The sequence below is a fragment of the Diceros bicornis genome, chromosome 12 (genome assembly GCF_020826845.1).
Source record: "Diceros bicornis minor isolate mBicDic1 chromosome 12, mDicBic1.mat.cur, whole genome shotgun sequence".
Taxonomy (NCBI): domain Eukaryota; kingdom Metazoa; phylum Chordata; class Mammalia; order Perissodactyla; family Rhinocerotidae; genus Diceros; species Diceros bicornis.
In genome coordinates this window covers 31,806,266-31,822,639 of record NC_080751.1, presented here as the reverse complement: position 1 = coordinate 31,822,639, position 16,374 = coordinate 31,806,266, and the positions used below count along the sequence as shown (strand labels likewise).

General features: G+C 45.9%; 1 protein-coding gene across 2 annotated transcripts in view; it reads left to right on the top strand.

The window, feature by feature from the left end:
• SPTBN1 (spectrin beta, non-erythrocytic 1) overlaps positions 1 to 16,374 on the top strand; it is a 191,144-nt gene that overhangs the window by 140,015 nt on the left and 34,755 nt on the right. For both annotated transcript variants that reach the window (XM_058551239.1, XM_058551241.1), the window contains 11 exons: positions 84 to 199; positions 3,455 to 3,567; positions 4,365 to 4,552; positions 5,587 to 5,704; positions 6,726 to 6,884; positions 7,552 to 7,854; positions 9,674 to 9,827; positions 10,533 to 11,403; positions 11,492 to 11,629; positions 12,435 to 13,191; positions 14,026 to 14,228. In XM_058551239.1, the coding sequence (XP_058407222.1) occupies positions 84 to 199; positions 3,455 to 3,567; positions 4,365 to 4,552; positions 5,587 to 5,704; positions 6,726 to 6,884; positions 7,552 to 7,854; positions 9,674 to 9,827; positions 10,533 to 11,403; positions 11,492 to 11,629; positions 12,435 to 13,191; positions 14,026 to 14,228 (3,120 nt within the window). The remainder of the gene's footprint in view (positions 1 to 83; positions 200 to 3,454; positions 3,568 to 4,364; positions 4,553 to 5,586; positions 5,705 to 6,725; positions 6,885 to 7,551; positions 7,855 to 9,673; positions 9,828 to 10,532; positions 11,404 to 11,491; positions 11,630 to 12,434; positions 13,192 to 14,025; positions 14,229 to 16,374) is intronic.

The window sequence follows — 16,374 nt, the reverse complement described above, 5'->3', positions numbered from 1 at the left end:
GTGGAGTAATAATCATGTCTTACTGGTCACATGATTTGTTTTCAAGCCATGGTTTTTGTTGTGTTCACCGTTGTTCTACATAGGCCTGACCTGATAGATTTTGACAAACTAAAGAAATCCAATGCACACTACAATCTGCAGAATGCATTTAACCTGGCAGAGCAGCACCTTGGCCTCACTAAACTACTGGACCCTGAAGGTAAGGACTCGAGGGATAAAGAGTGGGACCTTTATCATTGAGGGGTTATATAAAATCTACTTTTTGTCAGGTAGTTTTATGTGTACATTGTGCTATGGGAATTGTCAAAGGAAGTGGAGCTTAATTTTGGTGTGGGAATTACTTCAGGATTTGTGCAAAGGATTACATTTGAAAAGGCCTTGAAAGATGAGTATGATTCAAACACGTTCTGAAGGAGAGGGCATGCTAGGCAGAGGGACTTACGTGAGCAAAGGTGAGGAACCAGGAGAAAGGAAGGTGTGTTTGGGGACTAAAGGTTCATTGGGAATGGTATTCAGAGTAATAATGGGAAACATCACTGGAACGGTGGATGGGGGCCCAACAGGTTAAAAGTTTTAGAGGTTATTCAGCAGGCAGTGGGGAGTCAATGAAAGTTCTTAGCAGCTGCACTCAAGGAAGAGAACCTGGCAGAGGCTCTCAGTGAGTGCTTGTTGACTGACATTCATCCCAAGGTGGCAAGCAGCATGGTTTGGAATGGGTGGAAACTGGGCACAAGGGCCTTGTTAGAAGGTTGTGCAGTGTTTGCTTATGAGCAGGTGAGAGCTCAAATGAGGAACGTGCATCAGGAAAGTGAACGTGTGGGTAGAAGAAGGAATAACGTAGTCCCTTCTTAGTGCTGGCTGCTTGTGAGCACAGCATCCTGTTCTCTACGTGGAACCCATCTCTGCTCTGTGGGTCGCACAGGACCCCAAAGACTGACTGCAGGTGACGTGGAGCTGACCTGTGTGGGGCAGTCCTGCAGATGTAGCTCCCTTGCTTAACAAAATCCTAATTCTAGGCTTCATGTTAGCATGAGCTGTCATAGGCACTTATTCTAATTTTGAGAAGCATTTAAAATATAAGAGGATTTGTGTGTAATGCTGGAGTTTTTTAGACCCTTTCAGCTGTGGGTAGATATTAGAGAGAAAACTGTGAGTGAAAGTTTAAAGTTCTTATAAATATAGAACAGGAAGTTGTAACTCCTCAAGGGCAGATCGAGGTCGTGAGGCTGCCAGGCAGGCTTCTTGCTCTTTTCCAGTGCATCAGATTCACCGATAGGTTCACCACAGGAAGCTGAGATGAAATTATCTTTGTGCTAACCCATTAAATGATTCCTTAGTAGAAACAGAAAACTAAAATTCCCTGGGCTGTGATAAACCCTCTTACTCAACCCCTACCTCACTGTGGGAAGGCATCCTGCCGCAGCCCTAGCTCTTCCGCTGTCATAAAGAACCTCTTTTTCCTATCACTATGACAAATTTTTTAAATAACTTGCTCATTAGTTAATCTTTCTAGTCACTACGCAGTATGAAAAGTGGTTGGTGTTCCCGGATTCAAGACAAGGAACTAAAAAAGGCAGTGATGTTACATGTCCTGTGTGTTTGATCTTGACTATGAGTTGTCCTTCACCAGTGTTAGTTGTCCAAGGTCCCAGAGAGCGTCAGTTAAAATACAGTTGTAGACAAGTTAAAAAATAGAAAGGTTTTTGCCTGCTCACTCCTTCCTGTTATATCCACATTTTGTGTTTATTAAATTGCATACAAGGCTGGCGTTTTTTATCTGGCCTTCCTCCAGTTCTCTCTCCTTGGGGCACCCTTTGATGGGGCTGAGCAGACGCAGGGGCCGGCCACAGGGGCCCTGGAGTAGCTGTGGTTCTGGCCCTCACTGCCACTGGCTGCCTCGGTGATGCTTTGCAGGGAGCTTTCCAGCCCTGTGCCCTAGTGTTCTCATCCTTCAAATAAGAGAAACAATCTTGCCTCACACAGGGCTGCCGGGAGGGTAGAAGTGAAGGTGCAGGTGTGAAGGTGTACTGGAAAAGAGCCTGATCAATTAAGAGCCTTCCTGTGTGTTCTCTTCTCCATCTATCCCGAGTCGAGTATTTCACTCAATATTGCCAAACCTTGAGGACTTTTTCACTCATTGCCATCTTCACTCTCTCAATAAATGTTTATGACCACCCGCTTTGTGCAAGACAACACACTAGGGATTTGGGAGGTAGAGTGGCACAGGGCTTAGCAAGACAGGGTTCCTACCCTCTGGGACTTAATCTTGTAAGACAAAATGTGCATAAATTATAATACCTGGCAGAAAGTGGACTGTGTGTCAATGTAAACAAAGTCCTTAAGAGAACAGAGGAGAGACGAAATTACGCCTCTAGGGATCAGAAACAGCTGTGTTGGGAGTGGTAACTTTTCAGCTGGACCTTGAAGGATAGGAAGAAGTGATGGAGTAGGGAAGGCCATTTCAGACAGAGGGAAGTTGTGAGGAAAGGGAAGGACTGTTGGAATTGTGGGATGTGTATGGGGAATGGAGAATGGCCCACTGTGTTTCACATAGGTAGTGCCTGAGAAACAGTAGGCTGTAGAGTTAGAAATGTCTAGAACAGTGCCTGGCAATTAGAGAAAGTCTGATAAATATTCAGTGAATGGATGGATGGAAAGAAGGGAAGGAAAGTTATGACAAATTCCGGAGGACTAAGGGGCTTGCACTTTTATTTTTCAGACTGCAGGGCACTTTTGCATAATTTTGAGCTAGGAGGAAGTATGTTCACAGCTGTGCTTCTGGAAAATCAACTAGCTGCAGTGTACGAAGTGAATTGGGTAGTAGGGAAACCCAGTGAGGAAGCCATTCCTTCAGGTCTGGTTATGTCGTGAGAGTCTGAACCATGAGTGACAACAAGGATTCCATAATTATAATCATCCAGACTCAGACTTGGTGACTGACTATATATGGGTAACAAGGAGATAAAGATATCCAAAGACTGAGTGACTGGAAGAAATTCTGGTGCCATCGGCAGAATTAAGGACCCGAGAAGCACAAACCCACTTTGGGGGTGGGAGGGGGCAGGGAGATGAACATGGTATGTCTGGGTAGTAGCCATGTTGCTAAGAATTCCAGCTGAATTCCTACTATGTTCTTCACTTTCTCTGTAGTAGTTTTGCATATATTTTATCTTCCTGGTGGCTGGGGATCCTCTAGAGACAGGATCATGTCTCTTAAAACTTGAATGTCCTTATTACAATAGTAATTTCTACAATAGTAGAAAGCATTACAAATATTCATGTAATAAAAGAGTCAGTGAGATCTTCAGTAGCCTTATAATTAATGCACTGATGGCAGAACTCTCAAGTAGGAAAAATGCAGGCACTGGCCTGTTCAGTGTTGAACGGTTGTTCCTGCTGCCTGGGTGGCGGAACTGTGAGCAGAGTGCTGAACGACATCTTCTCTGGGTTACAGATATCAGTGTGGACCACCCTGATGAGAAGTCCATTATCACTTACGTGGTGACTTATTACCACTACTTCTCTAAGATGAAGGCCCTGGCTGTTGAAGGAAAACGAATTGGAAAGGTGAGCTCACACCAATTTTACAGGTTGTGAGACGTAATTAAGGTTCCTTTCTCAATGTACTGCCACTGAGCACCTTGTTCTCCCGTGCACCCATAAATTTAGCCATCAGCAGTTTGTGGTGGACTCTCCAAACGGCAGGGAAGTAGGCAGAAGCCTCTTCATCCCGAAGAATAATGGGAGGTAGGAGTGGTGGCTAAAATATTCAGGAAGGGATTTGAGGGGAATCTCAGAGCCAGAAACACCCCTCCCCTCAGCCTTACCAGAAAATTGGGTATTGAAAATCTGATTGAGTTGGCTGATGTCATGGGTGTAAAATCCTACTTAGCACAGTTGAAAGGCCTCAGTAGTATGCTTTTTATTTCTGGTTTGACTGATGTTCACCTGCTGTATATTTCAAAACACCTCAGACCAGATGACATTGTCTTCTCAATGCAATGGAATGGAAAATTCATGAGCAGTCATGGGACAGGACCAAGCAAAATCAAGCCCATTTTGTTTCTGTAGGAATTTTTTTTGGAGCTTATGCAGTAGGAGTCATTCACAGTCTTAAACCCTTTGCCTGGGGGTTGGGAGGTTACAGAACCAATTATAGTTGAGTTAAGCTATCATTGTTTGCAAATAATAGCCACAGTCTGAGTGCCTATTAGCAAATGGTTCCTCAAGTTCTATGCCAGAGTAGCATAGAACTGTTTCAAAGCCAGTCATTAAGTGCGCGTGTCCTCGTGTAGGGTGCAATCATGTTTTTCTTTCATAGTGATATGATCTTACGTTTCCATTTTTCTAACTCTTGTTGACAGGTGCTTGACAATGCTATTGAAACAGAAAAAATGATTGAAAAGTATGAATCACTTGCCTCTGACCTTCTGGAGTGGATTGAACAAACCATCATCATTTTGAACAATCGCAAATTTGCCAATTCACTGGTTGGGGTTCAACAACAGCTTCAGGCATTCAACACTTACCGCACTGTGGAGAAACCACCCAAGTAAGATGCAGAGTGGAGTGCATGGCCATTAGTATGGGAAGAGAGATCACTGCAGCCCAGACCCCTGTTTTCTGACACGCATGATCCCATCTCTTAATGAGTGCCTCTCACCAGTGGCCTGTCGTACTCCTTTCCATCTGCTCCTGTGTCGCTGAGATTTATTACAAATCATGCCCTCTGTGAGCCCTTTCCAGGAGATTGTGCCGCTGATACATGTGATACTTGAGAATCCTGAAAAATGGTGCAGGTCCCCAATCCCTTATCTTCTGCCTGTTTCAGAATTCCATATTTTTTGGATTTTAGAAAAGTAGAATGAGTGTATGTTGTATATTATAAGACTCCAGGTGGGTCCAAGGCAATAACCCCTAATCAGGGCCGCTAATATATCTAGCAAAATGTGTAAATATTCACATTGTGGATAAAAACGGACAGTAAATGGTTTTGTATTAGTTCAGATCAGATTTTGCTGCCCAGAAAAGCTTGATTTTTCACATCCTTTTAAAATTCCTAATTGTCGAATAGGGATTGTGGACCTTATCTCTTATTGTGGTGCTAAAGTCATTCCTCCTTTTTCTGAAAGTCTACTCAGTTGTGAGTTTCTTGCTGAGGTCTCTGAAACCCATTGAAAGTTACATTAGGTAGTCATTTGAATAATTCTTGCTGAATGCATCCAGCTGTGGTCTCTGAATGACGTTAAGACCGTTGTCTAGGACTTATGGTCTAAACTTTGAATGAGGTGATTAATGAAAGAGTGGTATTGTGTGCCCCCAAATATAAATCTCAGTAACAACAACCAACCAAACACAAAAAAATTCCACAGTTGGGCACATTTTGTGGTCTGTAATATCCAAAAACTAACCCACTGTGGTTTCACTAACATGTGTTTCACATAACTCAGACCAGAGATAAATGGCTTTTAAAATTGCGTGGCTGAGTGAAATGTTTTTTTCTCCAGAAGCAAATGAATTTTTCCCTTTGAAGGAACAAAATGCAGTCAATAATCTTTATGGGTTTTTTTTTGTGTGTGTGCTTAGATTTACTGAGAAGGGGAACTTGGAAGTGCTGCTTTTCACCATTCAGAGCAAGATGAGGGCCAACAATCAGAAGGTCTACATGCCCCGGGAGGGGAAGCTCATCTCTGATATTAACAAGGTAAAACCGATGCATCTGGTCCTGTTTGGGCCTGGCTTCCTGGAGGCTTCAGGTTCTATTGCTGAGGCTTGGTTGTTAAGAGGGCAAGAGACTGAAAGGATCCACCCCTGCTGCCTGCTGAATTGATAAGTGACAGCTGTTGCTCAGGTATTGCAGAGGGTCAAGTGACTACTTGGGGTAGGCTAGTCTTTTGGAGGCTGGGGGACAGGGGGAAATGTTAGATTTTATCGAGCGAGCCTTGGTTCAGCCTGTTTATCTTGTTGCTCTCATCTGTCCAAGGCGGTTGACTCAAAAGTCTCTAAATTGCAGAAGGGAGAACTCGAAATCTTATTTCATGTCATCTGAAATCTCTAGAGGTTGGGAGTTAGGATTTTGGCTCCTTCCATCAGAGAAGCTGTCAGACGATTTCCATTATCATGCCTGTAAGGTCTGCAATTATAAGATTTCACAGTGGGCATTATTTCCAAGCAGAAATTTGAAAAATCTAGAACTGTGGTCAGTTGTACACATTTAGATTCTTTTAAGTGGAATTTTTTTTTAACGTGAAGTGTGATGTATTTCATAGAAATGAATTTAATGTGGACAATCATTGAGGATTTTGAAAAAAATACTCAGATATATGAATTAAAAACAAGTGGTTCAGGGTAGTGTGAAAGAGATTCATAATGTGATTTCGTTCTGAGGAAAAGCATTTATCTTTTTTATATGATCAGAGCTATTGAAGATAATTACTTTGTTTCCTCTCAAAATAAGAGATTTATAACTTAGTTATATTGCTCTCTGTCTACACTGTTTTGTTTTCCAAATATAACACCGGATCTTGAGATTTAGAAGGGGAGAGTGTTCCCATGGGGCTCAACTGAGAGAAAACTGGTTTTTCTCAAGGCTTAAGCATCAGTGAGGGTGAGGATGAGATTTCCCTTTTAAGTTCACGGGTCTTGTTGAGAAGTACTAGCTGCTGACTGTAACCAAGGACAGTTCCTTGAACATTGCTGGAAACTGTTCTTTTTCACTTCCGTAGGCCTGGGAAAGACTGGAAAAAGCAGAGCACGAGAGAGAACTGGCCCTGCGGAATGAGCTCATAAGACAGGAGAAACTGGAACAGCTCGCCCGCAGATTCGATCGCAAGGCAGCTATGAGAGAGACTTGGCTGAGCGAAAACCAGCGTCTGGTGTCTCAGGTTCTGTTCTAGACGTTATTCGAGAAACTGCTCTCAGAGGAATCTAGAACTGTAGACCATGCCCAAGGGCCATAGGACAGCTGCTTTCCACTATCCAGTGTTCTGAAGTAACTGTCAAGTCATCTTGCCCACTTGCCATGAAGAGGATGTTTATAATTTCTAGTAGACTTTCTCTTCTATTTATTTAACTTCATAGATTTGGAAGTAGTTCAAGCAGAGTTTGGTTCACACACACTCACTGGCTGTAAACATTCTCATTTATATAATTTTTTAAAAATTCCCTGTTTCCCTCAATCTTTGACCAACTAATTCTTGAGGCAGTTAGACTGGTGGTGAAATAAATACAAGTGACTTTCTTTTCTGCTTGGCTTGACATAACTATCACCTGCTCCAGTATCATGAGTCAGGGGCTAGATACAAGCTGGACCACTCTGTAAAAGGAGAAGTTGCTGATTTGCTTTGAGGAGGGCATCTGAGCTCCAGCACAGAGCTTCAGAGGGTCCTAGGGAAGGCAGCGACCAGCAGAGGAGCTCAGCTCAGGAGTTGGTGTTTGGCTTTAGGACCAAAGATTAAGGAGTGCTCAGGATTCCGCCTCTGTTCTCTATTTCTTTGTTCCAGTCAGAAGGCTTTTTTATTTTGTGTTTCTTTTCATTCCATTTCTCTGTAGGACAACTTTGGATTTGACCTTCCTGCAGTCGAGGCCGCCACAAAAAAGCACGAGGCCATTGAGACAGACATTGCCGCATATGAGGAGCGTGTGCAGGCCGTGGTAGCCGTGGCCAGGGAGCTCGAGGCGGAGAACTACCATGACATCAAGCGCATCACAGCGAGGAAAGACAATGTCATCCGGCTCTGGGAGTACCTGCTGGAACTGCTCAGGGCCCGGAGGCAGCGTCTTGAGATGAACCTGGGGCTGCAGAAGATATTCCAGGAAATGCTCTACATTATGGACTGGATGGACGAAATGAAGGTAAACCTGACTGAAATGAGAGGCCAGAGCTGATCCAGTGAGGCCTGTGTTTTCTGGGATCCACTCACTAATCCCCCACCATACAGTTGTGCCCCTTGTCCAGCTGCCCACTTCTAAAGCCAGAGAAGGACCACATCACCCATGGGAAGATGGTTAGCTCCCAAGTTAAATGAGGTGTGAAGTGTGAAAAAGTTGTAGTGAAGACCGGTTTGTAGCTAGAGATCTGCGACTGTGATTGAGATCTAATTTACATATATTCCACCATAGGGAATCAATCAAATTGTGGTTTTTAATTCTTTAGAGTTGAACTGGCTTTCCATCTCTTTGATCCATGTGTGAGTGGCTCTAGCTTGGGGAGGGGGTCCAGGCAGGTGGTGTGGGTAGGTGGGAGAGTGGTAGGCAGCAGTGCTCTCGGGGTGCAGGTCAGGAGCCAGGCACCCAGAGTTCACATTGTGAGTCCCGGAGCTGCCTGATCTCCTTGAGCTTCCTTTCCTTGTCTTTAAGTGGAGGTCGTAACCATCTCCCTCGTTGGGTTACAGCGAGGATTAAATGTGGTAATATGTGTACAGATCTTAGGGCGGGGCTAGTTGCAAATGGCTGCCAGTGCCGATTTGTGCTTCCCCTTCCATTGTTGACATCCCTGAGCATAGAGTCCTAAGCTTTCCCCCAACCCAGCAAGAGGCCTGCCGCTGTGCCATACCCTTGTGCCCATTAGTATCCTCTAATGCAGGCTGTGGAGAGCTCATCCACGTCAAGCAGTTCCCCAGCTGGAAGCCATTTAGCCTTGTACCTAGAACAGAACAGGGCAGTTTTCAGACAGTACCATGAAGCCTCCGTTATCTCAGCACGTTGTGTTCCCAAGCTTGACCTTATGCAAGGGGTTTCCTTCCTGGGATGTATAAGCCCTCGTCTTTTCCTCACCTCTTGAACTATTCCAACCAGAAGGGCAAGGTGACTTGATACCGTCAGTTTTCCCTGTTATTGTCCCATATTTATGATGTTCTCAGGTTGGGCCTGTCTTGCCCTCTTAAAATAGGAATGTTCATGAAATCTTGCAGAGAGATGCTTTTCATTTTATAAATTATGATGCACATTAGAATTCAGATTGGGCCAGAGACGTCCTCAGAAATAAGAGTGAAGTTGAATGTTCCATCTGGAGAGGATGTGGGATGAGGCCCCCAAATTGGGCTGATGGAAGAAACAAAAGAACATGTTGGTGGGTTCAAACTTACACCAGAGTAGTTGCTCGGGGCCTGCTGAGAATGACAGCTGCCTGACCCTGTTCTCCCTACTTGGTTAAAGTTGTGGTTTGTAACTGGATTCTTCTCCCATTGATTATGGAAGTGTCGTGGAGGCATACCTATAAGCTTTTAACTGAGGAAAGTATCCATTTAAGGGGTCAGCAACTTCTAGGAGATTTCTTTAAACTCTGAAGTGAAATAACTCTGTTACCTTTATCCGTTAGCTTCTTGGTTAGTTCTCGCTGCAGCAGTTTCTTCTTGGAGCCCTAGATTACATTTCATATCAATCCCCCCTCCCTCCCTTTTCCTCTTTTCTGTGGTTTTTAGTGTAGATTCGACTTGCTTATTCCAAGGTAGATGATCCTTAGTGTATTATGTTTCTCCTGATTCAGGCTTTCCGGTTTGCTTTGTTCTGCTCTGGTTTGCTCATCGTCATCTTCCCCTAAAGATATGGGGAGGATGGCTGGCTAGGGGGAGGGTGCAGCTGGGTTGCTGGCTCTCAGCCTGTCCAGAGATGATGAGTAGCTGAAGTCAAGGTTGTATTCACAGGTGTCCTTTCTGTTGCCTCTTGTGCACAGGTGCTATTATTGTCTCAAGACTATGGCAAACACTTGCTCGGCGTGGAAGACCTGTTACAGAAGCACGCCCTGGTGGAAGCAGACATCGGCATCCAGGCAGAGCGGGTGAGAGGTGTCAATGCCTCTGCCCAGAAGTTTGCAACAGACGGGGAAGGTAAGGATGGACCGTTCCAGACATTACCTCCTAGTCACCAGAGGTCCATCTTTGTGAAAGTCGATAAGTTGTGTGTGGCAGTGGGGTTTTTGAGGTTCCTGTGCCGTTGTGGGTTCCCAGTGGGTTTGTCTGCTGCTGCCGTGTTGTGGGTATATGAGATGCAGTGGGGTGGCCTTCTGAGCACTTTAACTCTGTCTTGCTTTTCTGAAATGAACTTGTCTTTTCCTTAAATACTCAAGTGCTGTTTGGTTTTGAGTGGCTTAAGGTTTGGCAGTGAAACTTTGCCAGACCAGACTCAATGTACACCAGCAACCTGGTGTGGCTGCTCAAAACTCGCATGGCTTTCATGCTTGGTTGTGCATGTCTTTGTTTAAAGCATGTTTGGAAGGATTTGGTTTTGTTTCTTATATTTTAGAAACAATTAAAATGCAGCTGTCTTCTTTCTTAGAATTTATGTGCTTTTTTTTTTGGTTCATAAGTGATCTAAAAATAATAACACTTGGGGCAAAAAAATAACACTCCTCCCTGGTCTTCCAGTCAAGGTCCGAAAAGGTGCTCCGTTGCCCCATGATGTGGCCCTGCACTTAAGAGTTGACCTGGTAATCTAGTAGTAAGAGCATGGGGTGTAGCTTACTGCCTGCAAATGAGCAGGAACCTATGCTAAACTCTGTCACACACCCACGTTCCTTCCTTGGCATTAAACAGGTTACAAGCCCTGTGACCCCCAGGTGATCCGAGACCGAGTGGCCCACATGGAGTTCTGTTATCAAGAGCTTTGCCAGCTGGCAGCGGAGCGCCGGGCCCGCCTGGAAGAGTCTCGTCGCCTCTGGAAGTTCTTCTGGGAGATGGCAGAAGAGGAAGGCTGGATACGAGAGAAGGAGAAGATCCTGTCCTCCGATGATTATGGGAAAGACCTCACCAGCGTCATGCGCCTGCTCAGCAAGCACCGGGCGTTCGAGGACGAGATGAGCGGCCGCAGCAGCCACTTTGAGCAGGCCATCAAAGAAGGTGAAGACATGATTGCGGAGGAGCACTTCGGGTCAGAGAAGATCCGAGAGAGGATCATTTACATTCGGGAGCAGTGGGCCAACTTGGAGCAGCTCTCGGCCATTCGGAAGAAACGCCTGGAGGAGGCCTCACTGCTCCACCAGTTCCAGGCAGATGCTGACGACGTTGATGCTTGGATGCTGGACATCCTGAAGATCGTCTCCAGCAACGACGTGGGCCACGACGAGTACTCCACACAGTCTCTGGTCAAGAAACACAAGGATGTGGCAGAGGAGATCGCCAACTACAGGCCTACCATCGACACACTGCATGAGCAAGCCAGCGCCCTCCCACAGGAGCACGCGGAGTCTCCAGATGTGAGGGGCAGGCTGTCGGGCATCGAGGAACGGTACAAGGAGGTGGCAGAGCTGACGAGGCTGAGGAAACAGGCGCTGCAGGACACCCTGGCCCTGTACAAGATGTTCAGCGAGGCTGATGCCTGTGAGCTCTGGATCGACGAGAAGGAGCAGTGGCTCAACAACATGGAGATCCCAGAGAAGCTGGAGGACCTGGAGGTCATCCAGCACAGGTGAGTGGGGATGCTGCTGGGGGCCAGCCCACCCCTCATTACCACCAGTGACCAAGGAGGTGACTGTCTTGTTGAATTGCCTTTTCAGATTTGAGAGCCTAGAACCAGAGATGAACAACCAGGCATCACGGGTCGCGGTGGTGAACCAGATTGCACGACAGCTGATGCATAGCGGCCACCCAAGTGAGAAAGAAATCAAAGCCCAGCAAGACAAACTCAACACAAGGTGAGCGTGAGCCAGGGGTGTGCTGGCTCCCTGCGTTTGGGGCTGAGGAGGGCAAGGTCACTTGCCAAGCCTTGCTGTCAGGAATTTCCTGCACAGCGTCACTGGCATTGTGGCACTGATGTCATGGCATTGGCATCTGCCTTTGGACATACCCTAGTGTTGCAAGAAGTGTCTTTTGGGGTGACATCATTCGGGACAGCCCAGCACCTGCCCCTCCCCACATCAGAAGGTAGAGCCTTGGTGAGACCTGTACACAATGTGGTAGATGATGGCATCAAGTTGGCACCTGTGCTGTCCATTTTAAGATGACTTCTGGAACAGGACTTGAGCATGTTTGAGACATAATTGGCCAATGAAAGTCCTGATTATCAAGGTAGACCTTTGTCCTGGTCTTATCTTTCTGTTGAATAAACACATGTGAATAGGTTGTGGTGGCACGATGGCCTCAGTTCTGAAGGTTACTGTCAGGTTGGGTTTGGAATATGTTCATTGGGTGCAGTTCAAAGATGAGTAAAATGTGTATGGCAGTTGGGGGACAGATGTGTTGTCACTGCTCATGTTGGAGCTCCTTAACAAGTCCCTGTTCACGTCAAGCTCTTTCCAGATTATGTTGTGTCCCTGAGCTGTTTCAATGATATTTGGTGTCCATATACTGAGAGAGAGCATTTTCCAGAAAGCATTTAGTCAAAGCAAAGATGGAGAAAAAGAAATTGCAGCTTTGACCATCACTGTTAGTTTCATTATCCAGCCATGAGCTTTCAGCCTCTCTTTCACACCACTCTCCTCCAACCCCCTGCACTCACAGGTGGAGTCAGTTCAGAGAACTGGTCGACAGGAAGAAGGACGCTCTTCTCTCTGCCCTGAGCATACAGAACTACCACCTTGAGTGCAATGAGACCAAATCCTGGATTCGGGAAAAGACCAAGGTTATCGAATCCACGCAGGACCTGGGCAATGACCTGGCCGGCGTCATGGCCCTGCAGCGCAAGCTGACCGGCATGGAGCGAGACTTGGTGGCCATTGAGGCGAAGCTGAGCGACCTACAGAAGGAGGCGGAGAAGCTCGAGTCTGAGCACCCCGACCAGGCTCAGGCCATCCTGTCTCGGCTGGCCGAGATCAGTGACGTGTGGGAGGAGATGAAGACCACCCTGAAAAACCGAGAGGCCTCCCTGGGAGAGGCCAGCAAGCTGCAGCAGTTCCTGCGGGACCTGGACGACTTCCAGTCCTGGCTCTCCAGGACCCAGACGGCCATCGCCTCAGAAGACATGCCCAACACCCTGACTGAGGCGGAGAAGCTTCTCACGCAGCATGAGAACATCAAAAACGAGATCGACAACTATGAAGAGGACTACCAGAAGATGAGGGACATGGGCGAGATGGTCACTCAGGGACAGACCGACGCCCAGTACATGTTTCTGCGGCAGCGGCTGCAGGCCTTGGACACTGGATGGAACGAGCTCCACAAAATGTGGGAGAACAGGCAGAATCTCCTCTCGCAGTCCCACGCCTACCAGCAGTTCCTCAGGGACACGAAGCAGGCTGAAGCCTTTCTTAACAACCAGGTAATGTTCATCCTTGCCTTCACTTCCTATTCGAGCAGGCTCTGCTTGTGTATTGAAACATATTGGCCGGCGCTACTGGTTTAAACCACACCTGCGATGTAAATGAAATTAGATAATTTAGAGACATTTTTTCCTTGATCTCTGAGTCATTGAAACCCGTTACAACGTAGGGGACAGAAATTGAGGAATTCCATAGGAACTTTCTTGCCTTGCAAAATACAGATTTGTTTCAACTACTGTCAAGGACCTCTAATGTTCATAGAATGTCCTCATAGTATCTCATTAAATTGGCAACATTCTGTGAGATATTAATTCAATGGAAAATGTACAGTGAGGATTTTTTTTTTTTTTTGGTGACCAAATGCCTCTGTCTTCCTTGCTCTAGAAGAGCCAGGGACCTCACCTGATGACACAAGGGAGAGATTAGGAAAAAAAATAGCTGAGGATGGTGGGCAACATCAAGGTTGCTAATCTCTCTTAAAAAAGAGAGTTTGAAGGGTGTGTTGCTGCTGCCTTCATGGACCCATGAGAAGACCTTTCTGGCTGATGCACAAAGCTTTGTTGGCTTTCCTTACTCACTGTGGGAAAAAATTTACTGCATTTAACCAGTTAAGGAAATTTAATCACTTATGGTATCCTACTGGCTTTTTTTCCCCTCCAAACTTTTTGTTTTATCTGACTCGAGGGATAATTTTATTTAAGTGTAATGAAGCAAGTGTTGTGAAGTATGTTGCATGGAAATTTAGGGCAAAGGAAAGAGTGCTTGTGTTATTCTGAAAGTGAGTCATATTTCATGAAGTCTCATCTTGCTATGCTTTTATCTTTTTAAATAAGGAGTATGTTTTGGCCCATACCGAAATGCCCACCACCTTGGAAGGAGCTGAAGCAGCTATTAAAAAACAAGAGGACTTCATGACCACTATGGATGCCAATGAGGAGAAGATCAATGCTGTTGTGGAGACTGGCCGGCGGCTGGTGAGCGATGGGAACATCAACTCAGATCGCATCCAGGAGAAGGTGGACTCTATTGATGACAGGTACGGTGTTCTCACGTTCCTAAGGGGGTCTTGCACCCTGGGACTCTCAAGCATTTGAATCATTGGCCGAAAGTCCTTGGGACTGTGGGTATAAATTTCCCAGGGGACAAGATATGGGCACCTAGCAAAATTTAGTCTGCCTATCACAGAATCAGCAATGCATGGCTGCCTGAGAATGTGGTTCTCGTTGTCAGACATGTACAAAAGCAAAGCCTGAGAGGCCAAACAAATCCTTAACTTAAGACTTATAAGAGCAATGATGCTGAGTAGCATTCGGGGGTAAGCCATGCCCTTCAAAAGTTGATGCACTGCATGTCACCCGACAGGACCCTGAGAGCCAGACACTTGCTCAGCGAAGCCCACATTCCCCCTTATCCACACAAGCCTCCGCTGAAGCCTTTCAGGAGGGAGCGGGGAGGGAGGGAGAGGTTGGCTTGTCCTGAATACCTGGCAGGGCCACAAAGGAACATTATCAGGCCTTTCTTAGAAAATTGGCTTGGATGATGCTGTAATAGGATCTATTTCATCATGAGAGAAAAGGCCCTTTTCGTCTTCTGCCAAGGCATCTCCAGGACTGGATGGATGCTCTTGTTTTATTTCTATTGATTTATTTATTTGCAGTTTGGAAAGATTTTTCTCGCTGACTGAAAACCATGTACTCTGCTTCACTCTCCTCTCTAATTCTCACCCTGCCTTGGTTGTTATGGAAGTGGGAGTTCAGGGCAGGTCAAAATGTGCATGCGCCTGCACGGGCTGGTTCTGGGCTAGCCTCTTCCATCTTGGTCTGGCCCTCTGGGTCAGTCACTGGCCTCTATTCCAACCGATCTTCTCTGGTCCTGGTTCGGTTGGGGCTGAATTTAAGGGCTTATTGTGAGACTGATGTCATGGAGAAACAAGCCCTTCCTCAGGGCTTCTCCTCTGACCTTCAAGTGCAGTGAAAAGGAAGAACTTCCTGCCAAGAGCGTGTCTTTGTTGACCATCTCTAAGAGGATCCCCTGGGACCCTGGGCCTAATTAACTTTTTGTGATATGGGGTGGAAAAGGGAATTACTCTTTGCTCATAAAGATTGAGCTTCTGGCTTTGGCATTTCCAGTCCATCTTTTGCTCTGATTTGAGCCTAAATCACATGTTTTAAGGGTAGTACTGTGGAATTGGGTATAACATATGTCAATTAAAATTTTGTATCTGTTGCTTTTAAAACAGCTACAAAAAAGAAAAGAAAAGTCTCTCCACCAAACCCTTCTTAAATGGGTGTGAGAGAAAAGGGTTGGACAAGGCGTTCTTAACTTAGAGACAAAGAATTTCCTTTTTTCCTGATGTTAAATCTCTGATTATTTTGTAAATATGGTACCCCATGTTCCTCCGTGTTAGGTGCACACAGCTGGTTTCCTGAAGGCAGGCTTGGCCATTAGGCACACGTGCATTCAGGCAGCTGCCTTGCAGCTTCCTCTGTGTATTTGTGTGTCCCCCAGTGCTGCAGCTGTGAGGGGTTGTTGGAAGCAGGTGATGTTGTCAAGACCAGAGACTCCTGGAAATGGTTATTTCCCAGCCCTTCGTTACGGGTTAACCTTCCTTTTGCCCTTGACTGAGAGCCTGGGCTGCTGGGGTTCCAGAGCCTCCTTAGGATTTCTGTTTTTAAAAAGAAATGGTGAAAGGATTCTGTACTATCCATAAGCATAAGAAAGATGGAAAGGGGAGGGGGCTTTCCACTGATCTGCCCTCAGGAGGACTACGTTTTCTTATTTTCCTCCACTGGTGTTAACTGAATTCTGGTTTCTCTTTAATATCCCCAGAGGCCTCAAGATCTGAAACTGACCCCAGAGGATACTTGTCTGTTATGAAAATATACAAATCTGTGAGTTCCAGATGGTGTAGGGGCACAAACTAAGTAAACATCTAAACCTTCAGATCTAATACCCTGTCCAGAAACGTTCTGACACTCTTGTGAAACTATTTTCAAAAATCATAATGTGCCTACGTTCCGGAAATCTTGTCGATTACCACTGAGTTTGTTGAAATGAAAAAGCACCAGAACAAAGACGCTGACTCTTAGCAGATGTGGGTGGGGCGCAAGTGGCCTTTTAAGTGCTTGTGACTGAGTGGAAAGGAGCCTGCTGTCCAAGCCAGCCCTGGGGGATGCGAATGG